The sequence below is a fragment of the Musca autumnalis genome, unplaced genomic scaffold (assembly GCF_047663935.1).
Source record: "Musca autumnalis isolate F117 unplaced genomic scaffold, ASM4766393v1 scaffold_1, whole genome shotgun sequence".
Lineage (NCBI taxonomy): Eukaryota > Metazoa > Arthropoda > Insecta > Diptera > Muscidae > Musca > Musca autumnalis.
In genome coordinates, this window is record NW_027411644.1 from 89079388 (window position 1) to 89090529 (window position 11142).

Genomic DNA, 11142 nt, shown 5'->3' on the forward strand with positions numbered 1-11142 from the left:
GAAGTTCGCCGGGTCCGCTAGTTTTTAATAAAATACAACGTGTTTGCTTCCTTTATTGGCAAGCCAGCTGATTGCTTGCTGGTTTTTGCTGGGAAGGTGTCTTTTTACTTTTTACAATTTTCTAGCAAAAGAGAATAAAAACCCCTTACTCTCTGAGAAAGTTCTTGCTGGACAATTCTTGCTGGGAAAGTAACCAGACAGACTTAATAACTACCTATAAAAGTGCGAAACAAACACATACCACCGATCACACTTCCCACATCCTTCAATCTATAGTAGCTCTTTTTTTCAGTTGTCTATAAAGACATCACATGTCTTCCCCTATCTTTCGCTCAATGAACCCATTTTTCAATCTTCTATGAAGATACATTCTAACAGTCTTTTATGAAGACTTCTTCTTCTTGACCCACCCACCCCCTTTCAATTGAAAAAAGAAAACTTTTATTTTAGGATTTGTTTAGATTTATTTTTTCGAAATACGTTAAAATTCTTATAGTTTAAATAATTGTTTTACAGCGTTTTCCAATCCAACATGGATTTAATAATAAATCTCTAATCTTCTCTAAGGGGAAAAACGCGATTCTTGCGTACATTTTTCAATATACATGTGTTGGAAATTGTGATTTCTTTTTCTTTGTTTCTTTATCATATTTTCTTAAGTTATAGAAATACAGAAATACTAAAAATCATAGCGATAAATAAAATTAGATTTGTGTTTTTTGTTTCTTTTTTAATATTTTTTCCAATAGGAATTACATGTTTCTTTTTTCATAAAAGTAGATGGATGTTGTTGTATTTTACTACGCTTCAGCAGAGGATAAAAGCACAACTGCTGTCTTTAATTTCCGTTATTTTGTATTAAAAACAAAAACTAATTAAAAAAGGAAGAAATTTTCATCATAATAGTCAAAAAACTAAAGCTTAAATTAAAAGTTTAAATTAAGAAAAATTATAGCACTGTATTAGGCGACAGGAGACTTTGTAAACGTGTTTAAGAGATAGCGAATGAGTAGGAGAGACGACTTAAATACGACGGATAGTGGTAGAGAGAAGAATAAGTGATAAAAGGAAACCTTATTTAAAAAAGTTTAGATCTAGGTGTCTGGCTGACGGCCACACTTTATTGTGTGTGGGCTCTCTGTGGAGGTGTGGTGTTGGTACTCTGGAGTTATAATTAAGATGCTTGTCACTTTAGATGCGTCTTTGGAAGGAATTGTTACTGCCACCACCAACTCCAATGCTACCACCCGAACTGTAATTATTGCCAATTGGCGGTCCTCCAAAACTGTTACCACCACCCATGCCACCGCCGCCGCCTCCACCAGCGGAATTCTTTTTGCCATTAAAGAACAATTCAATATAGCGGGAACCCATTTGATTGCGATCACGTTTCATTGCTCTTTGGGCATCTTCATATGATTCAAAGCATGCCTCGGCTGTGCCACTGTGGCGATTCTTTTCATTGTAAATTATGCGTACATTGGCTGGGCGTAGGGGCTCAAAGAACTGCAATAGGAAAACAGATAATGACGTTAATGTTTTCAATCTCACTCCCTATACTTTCACTCACCTTAAAGACATCATTTTCATATGAACTGAATGGCAAACCACGCATATGGACCACATATAAATCATCACCGCGGCCACCGCCGATGGGACCAAAGTTACCACCGCCGCCGCCACCTCCTCCCATATTATTGCCACCGAATCCACCTCCAAAACCGCCCCCACTTCCTCCATTGTTACCGCCTCCGAAATTACCAAAGTTTCCGAAGTTACCAAAGTTACCGCCATTGTTGTTGGGGCCACCACCTCCGCCGCGATTATTTCCAAAGTTATTGAAATCGCCAAAATCGCTATTTCCGCCGAAACGATTGAATCCACCGCCGCCGCTACCACCGGAACTATTTCCGAAATTGCCATTGTTTCCAAAATTACCATTGTTGCCAAAGTTTCCGTTATTACCGAAATTTCCACTATTTCCAAAATTGCCGCTGTTACCAAAATTGCCAAAGTTACGGCCTCCGCCACCTCCATTTCCAAAATTGCCATTATTTCCGAAATTTCCAAAGTTTCCATTATTTCCAAAATTGCCATTATTTCCAAAATTTGGTAAATTATTGAAGCCGAGGGTATTGTTGGCGCCGGACCCAAAGCCGCCACCACTACCCCAACCTCCACCTAAATATGAAACGAAAAAAATGTTAGCAATCTCTCTCAAAGATTTTATTGAACTAAAAACTGAAATTAATTTAAGAGCGCTACTATTAACGGCTTAAAAGGCGTATTTTTTAATCGTCCTTATAGACGGCGTTAAAGTCTTCCTTAAAGATGACGTGAAAGTCGCCTTTATAAACGACGTGAAAGTCCTCCTTATAAACGACGTGAAAGACTTCCTTATAGACAACGTGAAATACTTCCTTATAGACTACGTTAAAGTCGTCCTTATAGACGACGTGAAAGTCGTCTTTATAGTTCATGTTAAGTCGTCATTATAGACGACGTGAAAGTCGTCCTTATAGACGACGTTAAAGTCGTCCTTATAGTCGACGAAAAAGTCGTCCTTATAGTCGACAAAAAAGTCCATATAAACGAGGTTAAATTCGTCCTTATATACGACGTGAAAGTCGTCATTATAGACGACATGAAAATCGTCCTAATAGACGACGTTGTAGTCGTCCTTATAGAGGACGTTAAAGTCATCCTTATAGTCGACGAAAAAGTTCTTTTAAACGACGTAAAAGTCGTTCTTATAGACGACGTAAAAGTCGTTCTTATAGACGACTTTAAAGTCGTCCTTATAGACGACGTTAAAGTCGTCCTTATAGACGACGTTAAAGTCGTCCTTATAGACGACGTTAAAGTCGTCCTTATAGACGACGTTAAAGTCGTCCTTATAGACGACGTTAAAGTCGTCCTTATAGTCGACGAAAAAGTCGTCCTTATAGTCGACGAAAAAGTCCATATAAACGAGGTTAAATTCGTCCTTATATACGACGTGAAAGTCGTCATTATAGACGACATAAAAGTCGTCCTTATAGATGACGTTGTAGTCGTCCTTATAGAGGACGTTAAAGTCGTCCTTATAGTCGACGAAAAAGTTCTTATAAACGACGTAAAAGTCGTTCTTATAGACGACGTTAAAGTCGTCCTTATAGACGACGTTAAAGTCGTCCTTATAGACGACGTTAAAGTCGTCCTTATAGACGACGTTAAAGTCGTCCTTATAGTCGACGAAAAAGTCCATATAAACGAGGTTAAATTCGTCCTTATATACGACGTGAAAGTCGTCATTATAGACGACATGAAAGTCGTCCTTATAGATGACGTTGTAGTCGTCCTTATAGAGGACGTTAAAGTCGTCCTTATATTCGACGAAAAAGTTCTTATAAACGACGTTAAAGTCGTTCTTATAGACGACGTTAAAGTCGTCCTTATAGACGACGTTAAAGTCGTCCTTATAGCGGACGTTAAAATCGTCCTTATAGCGGACGTGAACATCGTCCTTATAGACGACGTTAAAGTCGTCCTTATAGACGACGTGAAAGTCGTCTTTATAGTTCATGTTAAGTCGTCCTTATAGACGACGTTAAAGTCGTCCTTATAGACGACGTGAAAGTCGTCCTTAACGACGACGTTAAAGTCGTCCTTATAGACGACGTTAAAGTCGTCCTTATAGCGGACGTTAAAATCGTCCTTATAGCGGACGTGAACATCGTCCTTATAGACGACGTTAAAGTCGTCCTTATAGACGACGTGAAAGTCGTCTTTATAGTTCATGTTAAGTCGTCCTTATAGACGACGTTAAAGTCGTCCTTATAGACGACGTTAAAGTCGTCCTTATAGACGACGTTACAGTCGTCCTTATAGACGACGTGAAAGTCGTCCTTAACGACGACGTTAAAGTCGTCCTTATAGACGACGTTAAAAACGTCCTTATAGACGACGTTAAAGTCGTCCTTATAGCGGACGTTAAAATCGTCCTTATAGCGGACGTGAATATCGTCCTTATAGACGACGTTAAAGTCGTCCTTATAGACGACGTGAAAGTCGTCTTTATAGTTCATGTTAAGTCGTCCTTATAGACGACGTTAAAGTCGTCCTTATAGACGACGTTAAAGTCGTCCTTATAGACGACGTTAAAGTCGTCCTTATAGACGACGTTAAAGTCGTCCTTATAGACGACGTGAAAGTCGTCCTTAACGACGACGTTAAAGTCGTTCTTATAGACGACGTTAAAGTCGTCCTTATAGACGACGTTAAAGTCGTCTTTATAGACGACGTTAAAGTCGTCCCTATAGACGACGTTAAAGTCGTCCCTATAGACGACGTTAAAGTCGTCCCTATAGACGACGTTAAAGTCGTCCCTATAGACGACGTTAAAGTCGTCCCTATAGACGACGTTAAAGTCGTCCCTATAGACGACGTTAAAGTCGTCCTTATAGTCGACGAAAAAGTCTCCTTATAGTCGACGAAAAAGTCTCCTTATAGTCGACGAAAAAGTCGTCCTTATAAACGAGGTTAAAGTCGTCCTTATAGACGACGTTAAAGTCGTCCTTATAGGCGACGTTAAAGTCGTCCTTATATACGACGTTAAAGTCGTCCTTATAGACGACGTTAAAGTCGTCCTTATAGACGACGTTAAAGTCGTCCTTATAAACGAGGTTAAAGTCGTCCTTATAGACGACGTTAAAGTCGTCCTTATAGACGACGTTAAAGTCGTCCTTATAGACGACGTTAAAGTCGTCCTTATAGACGACGTTAAAGTCGTCCTTATAGACGACGTTAAAGTCGTCCTTATAGACGACGTTAAAGTCGTCCTTATAGACGACGTTAAAGTCGTCCTTATAGACGACGTTAAAGTCGTCCTTATAGACGACGTTAAAGTCGTCCTTATAGGCGACGTTAAAGTCGTCCTTATAGACGACGTTAAAGTCGTCCTTATAGACGACGTTAAAGTCGTCCTTATAGACGACGTTAAAGTCGTCCTTATAGACGACGTTAAAGTCGTCCTTATAGACGACGTTAAAGTCGTCCTTATAGACGACGTTAAAGTCGTCCTTATAGACGACGTTAAAGTCGTCCTTATAGACGACGTTAAATTCGTCCTTATAGACGACGTTAAAGTCGTCCTTAAAGACGTATTTAAGACTACTAAAATACATCTTTTAGATGACTATACAGACGTAATTTAGACGAATATGAAAACGTATTTTTAGACGACTTAATGTACGTCCTCTTAGACGACGTCTTAGGCGTCTTAAAGGACGGCTTTAAGGTGTCATTGGGTACTAATTTAAGGCGTCTTTGGATACGACTCAATGGCGTTTTTTTAAGGCGACAGAAAGGCGTCTTTGTAGACGACTGAAAACGAGTCTTTTGTAGGCGACTGAAAAGGAGACGATTGAAAAGGAATCTTTACAGGAGACTGGAAAGGAATATTTATAGACGACAGAAAAGTAGTCTTTACAGCCGACTGAAAGGTAGTTTTTATACACGACTGAAATGTAATCTTTTTAGATGATAAAAAACGGGTATTTTTGCACAACTAAAAAGGACTATTTTTAGACTCCTTTAAGGGAGTATTTTTAGACTTCAAACACCGAGTCTTTTTAGACGTCTGAAATTGAGTATTTATAGACAACGTCGAGGTAGTCTTTAAAACAGATATTGGCTGTCCTTAGTTAGCTTCTCTGTTTGTTCCATATATTCCAACAAAACTTGTACTAAAACCAAAATAAAAAAATGAGGAACAAGTTGAATACTCTACCAGCTGACGGAAAAAATTTGAAATTTTTTTTTTTAAATTGTAAGTTTTTCCTAAGTAGCCGGCCTTCGGCCGGGGATTTACGACTTTCTCCTATCGAGGGCACGAAAACAACATTTTTTTAATTTAAAATTTTTTCTTACTTTAACAATGGAATTTTCGGAACTTAAGAGGCCCATATCTCGGGAAGTATGGACTTCCCCCGGAAAAGTTTATATATTTGTGATCAGGACAACAAGATCTACCTGTGGTAATTTTTGCAGATTTTTCCGCCAGGTGGGAGAGTATTCTATTTATGCCAAAAATGATAATAAAATATCTTTTGAATACTTACGATTACGGTTGTTGCCGCCAAAATCGCTATTGCCACCACGATTGCTACCACGATCTTTCAAATCATATGGAGCCATACGGCCATTGCCGCTAACAGAACGTTTCAATTCAGCAATAGAACTGCGGAATATTTCAATATACCTAAAGGGGGAAAGGCAATAAAAAGAAAATTATTAATGTCATAAACCTTTATAAGGAAATAAAAACAGGAAAAATCCATTTGCATTAAGGCGACAAGGCTTTTTTACGACGCTGAGAATGAATGTTTTTAAACATTCCATGTTTCTGTTCACTTCTTTTTATTTTGAAAAAAAGGTAAGAAACTGGAAATTGTTTACAATTTCACGAAACCAACTCGTCAATAAAACTTTAGCTAGAATTTTTTGTATAGCCCAATCTAAGAGAAGAGAGAGAAAAAATGTGATCTAGAAAAACAAATAAAGAATTTTTGCTCAAGCGCCTTCGTATTGCAAAATTTTGATTATAGGTACATATGTATATAAAAACCAGTTATCTTAAAATGTAGAAATTGTATTTTTTATATATTGTGATTAGTAGTAGAGTACAAGTTTCAGGATAAAAACTTTAGGTTTTTATTATTGATTATTGTATTTATATTTTTATGGATTGTTTTTTAGTTATGTAGAGAGTAAAGGAACCCACCTGTGCCCAATTTTTTCCCGATTACGTCCCAAGGCTTGTTCAGTATCATCCTGGCTTTCAAACTGAACAAATGCTTCCCCTGTGGCACGACCCCGTCTGTCCACAACGAATACAATGCCCTCCCGATCCGCTTTGATTTCCAACCCTGCCCAATGGTAATAATAATAACACAAGAATAATAACAACAAAAACTTAAACCAACATTTTGATTTGTAAAGGTTGTAGTAGTAGAGTAGTTCATATTTGAGAGGTGAGATAAATTTCATTTTAATTTTTTATATTAAAAATATTTTGTTTTTTGTTCAATTCAGTCATAACATTGCTGTTGAAGAGCTGAATGTGAATTTCTGATTTGTTTTTAATTCTTAAGAGTATACACAACACAACTAATTAACTAAAATTGTCAACCAAAAAATGAAGAAATTTGTTAGGAATATTTTGTTTTTAGTTATCAAATTTTACTTTTTGTTTCTAAATTTTTTTGTGGATTGGAGTTGCTCTTCATTATTATCCCCAAACACATGTAGGGAGAGAGATACAGCAAAATGTTCCCAACACCACCACCATCATTCTTTTACTCATTCATTGTGGTTCCCATTTCCTAAAGAAGACGGGTAATATTTTCTTTGGCATGGTTATGGAGATCTTATAAAACACTTTGCCCAGAGCTTTTTACTGAATTTGTTTACTAAATTGTTTGGAAATTGTGTAGTAGCACAACACAGTACTTACAAGAAAAAAAGGTAACATGCAATGGTTTTTTGTTTTCTAATACTCAAACTTTAAAATTATAATTAAGAAAACAAAACAAAAAAAAAAAACTCAAAGAAAACACGAGCTACAAAATGCATTACTCTTTGTTTGTGGGTGTGTAAAACTTACCGCTAAAGAACTCCTCGATTTGTTGTTCAGTTACAGAATATGGAAGGCCACGGAGCTTGACTACATAAGAATTGCCGTGATTGGTGGTTTTACGCATGGCTTCCTTGGCCTCAGAGGCTTCGGCATTAAAAACTGGAGAGAGTAAATTGAAAATAGGAATAAAATATATAAAAAATTTACTCTATAAGACAAAATTACCTTCAATATAACGATGACCCATTGTTGCATTATTTAGTTTTAATGCTGCACTCACATCTTGTTGACTTTCAACTTCAACGTAAGCTTCACCGGTATTTTTACCATCCCAGCGACTGGTAATCAAATGTATACCCTCAGCTCCACCAACAACACTGACATCTTTGAGAAAATCTAAGATTTCTTTATGTGTTGCTGACCATGGAAGACCACGTAAACGCACATATTTTGGGCCATCTTCTCCATCGCCATTATCATTACCGCCATCGTCATTTCCATTATCTTGATCATTACCATTTTGGGATCCATTCTCCTCCTCTTCTTGTTGTGAGCCTTCACATTGACTGTCGTCATAGTTTTGGCTATCATCATTTTGATTATCGTGATCGTTGGACATGTTTTTGTTAGGAGGTGTTTTTGTAGAATTAAAAGTAGTTCTGGAAAGAGAGGGAGAGAAATTATTAGTTGAAGTGTTCATTCTGGAAGAGTTTGCCAATCATCAGCATAGGTTTCGTAAACATCACAGTTCTTCATTACATATCAGTCGAGAACTTAACCAGGACAAATGGTGAGATAGGACACTGTTGGCGGCTTCCGACTTATCAAAGGCCTTTGTGTCTACTTGAGGACATCGAGCAGACTACCCCCAATCAAATTTGTAACAGCGAATAATTATATAGATGTATTGACGCTTATTTTACGTAGAATCCATTAACAAGAAGCCTCAAAGATTGAAACAGGGAGTTCTAAAAGGCGAGATGATATCTCCGGAACTGTTTAACCTATACCTTTTCTATATTCCGCCCTTTTCAGAAGGTATTGATATGTTGCGTATGCGGCTGTTTTGGCGTCGGGTTTGTTGGGTATCTTCCCAGATATTATATGTGAATGACTGAACTCCAATTTATACGATCTTACGCAAATATGCGCCACTTCGTACTGCGGAGATGACCACACAACTGAATGCCCTGGTCGATTGCACCAAACTCCGACTACTAAACTACCCCAAGATTCTAGTGGTCACATTCGATAGTAAGATTACGTCCTCCGCCGCGTATGTCAAGTCGGCAGCAATTGGATTGCATAATAACATTGAGACAATGCCAAAATACTTTAGAGTATTATTTTTTGCGTTATTTGGAAATTAAAGTCAGGTGTTGCAAACCAGATTTATGTCGCTTTACCATACTAACCCTTAGCTTTGAAGGTATAAACATAACACCCCTTAATTTGGTGGTGGGTGAATTGCTTTTCTATGAAACACACAACAATAATTTCATTATTGTGCAAACTGTTCCGGCGTGTCTATAGCCGAATTACAGCCAATCGGGGCGAGGAATTGCTATGATATGGAGAAAATTAGTTTAGGTAATATGTATTTGGAATACTTGGTGTTAAAGTACGAAATTTCTGAAATGTCAAGACCCATATCTCGGGAAGTGTGGACTTCCCCCGGAAAACTATTTACCGTTGTGATCAGGGTTCCAAGGGCTACCTATACTAAAAAATCTCAGCCCGATCCGAGAGGTGTCCCTAATCGACATTCAAGTCTAATATTTTATGTCCCTTATAGAGATTTCTTCATTATAGAGAGTTTCAATGCACTCACATTTCAAGATTATGCTATGTGATTCATGAGCTGTGTCAATGAACTGTATGAACTGTGTAAACCACATAAGAAAATACAAAATTTATGTGTAGGTAACATGTTACTGGGAAAACGCTAATCATCAAATGTGATGTCACATCATTACACGGCTCGCTTTCTAATGCTACAAACTTTTACCTAGAGGAAGAAACACAAAGAACTTCATAGAACTTCTATTTTTACAATTTCCAGTACAACATGTAACAAAAAGTATACAAACGCAAGCAGTTTTCTATTTTAAGAAAATCTGCAATGGGGTTGTTGGATGAAATATTGTTGTTTCTATCAAGTAGATTTTAAATATCATGGCTACTCTATAACACAAACTCTAACCTATCCAGCTAAAACTGCTGCCGGCCCAGTACATCAACCAGTATGGCGACAAACAACTTCATGTGTATCCACCACTATACCAAAAATATACACGGCTATTATACACACGCAGATTTTTTTCCGCTGCTGGCGTCATGTTGCCAAAAAACCAAACCGGCAAATAAATCCTAAGCTAAAAAGCAAAATCTCTTGAATCTACAAAAATTCTATAAAAAATGTAAATAACTTTAATAATTTGTTATAGAAAATGCATTATACCCAAATTTCTTCTCGAAGAAACCACAACCAAGCACGCTAAACTCAATGACGCCGCCATTTTGCTTTTTCTTCTTTGGTGGCACAAAAAAGTGAGTGGCCTTGTTTCTTTTTTTTTCGCGACACCAAGTACACATTTTTTTCGGCACTTTCTTTTTCTTTGTTACATACACACCAAGGAAAAAAATACAATATTTTTCAGAAATAGATAATATTTACCTTTTGTATTATAAAATTTCCCGGGAAATTAAAGCCGGTGTTTAATTAGTTCTTGTTTCCTGAAGAATGTACAATTTTTTTTTCACTTCACCCGAAATTTGCAGGCTCTGCACGACCGACGTTTGAATGCGTTGAAGTAGTTTGACAGACAGAAACTTGACGCTGGGTATAGTGTTGTGTGAGTATTGAGTAATTTCTTTGAGAGTACCACATACCGACTAACAAAATGGTACTCGTTGACAAATGCAACACTGGGAAAATAATAGACGTGTTTTGTTAAGTCCAGGGGCTCAATTCTGTTTCTATGAAAATGTGAAATGAAAACTTTTATAAAGGAAAAAACTGTCAAATGAAAAAAATTATAAAGGAAATATTTTTCATTTCAAATTTTCATGGAACAAGAATCCATCCCCATGGCATGGTAGAACAAGAAATGGTGCAGCAATACCCAGCTGACTGAACTGGGCTGCAATGTTAGTGTTAAATTCCATACGGCATTTTATATATCTATTTTCCCCCATTATTATAAGTCTTCTTTTGTTATAGTTTGGGTTTACCGAACAGATTTATAGCGTTTCGATTAAGTTAAAGTTAAAAGTGATGATTGAATTTAACCCTGCGTTTACAAATGACAGGACAGTTGACTTCATGTATTGATTGTCAAAATCCCACAAGTTGCCCGTGTGACGTAGGCGTCCAGACAACTGCGAAAACAGTAGTAAAATTATAAATGAAAATCACCGATTTCTTTTTGTTTTCCGTTTACATATTTTTTTTTGTACATATTCTTTTGTTTTCAGCACATTTGAATTATCATCTCACTTCTTTTTCACAAAAATGTCAAAAA

General features: G+C 37.1%; 1 protein-coding gene across 2 annotated transcripts; it reads right to left on the reverse strand.

Moving 5' to 3' along the window:
- Positions 1-439: 439 nt before the first annotated feature.
- Positions 440-10504, reverse strand: LOC141402716 (heterogeneous nuclear ribonucleoprotein F-like). Of its 2 annotated transcripts, none has more exons than XM_073984589.1 (7): positions 10296-10504; positions 7844-8277; positions 7646-7777; positions 6764-6908; positions 6102-6241; positions 1571-2031; positions 440-1506 (listed from the first exon to the last, which is right to left on the reverse strand). In XM_073984589.1, exons 2-7 carry the CDS (start codon positions 8235-8237, stop codon positions 1192-1194), a joined length of 1587 nt encoding a protein of 528 aa, XP_073840690.1. In that variant the 5' UTR covers positions 8238-8277; positions 10296-10504; the 3' UTR covers positions 440-1191. The 2 variants fall into 2 exon arrangements, with proteins under 2 accessions (XP_073840690.1, XP_073840682.1); XM_073984581.1 differs by having other exon boundaries at positions 1571-2181.
- Positions 10505-11142: the final 638 nt, after the last annotated feature.

Coding starts and splice junctions, on each gene's coding strand:
- LOC141402716 (XM_073984581.1), bottom strand. CDS start 8,237: ATGTCCAACGATCACGATAATCAAAATGATGATAGCCAAAACTATGAC. Junction 6,909..7,645: donor AATCGAGGAGTTCTTTAGCG/GTAAGTTTTACA, acceptor ACCATTGGGCAG/GGTTGGAAATCAAAGCGGAT. Junction 6,242..6,763: donor CGGGAAAAAATTGGGCACAG/GTGGGTTCCTTT, acceptor TTCCCCCTTTAG/GTATATTGAAATATTCCGCA.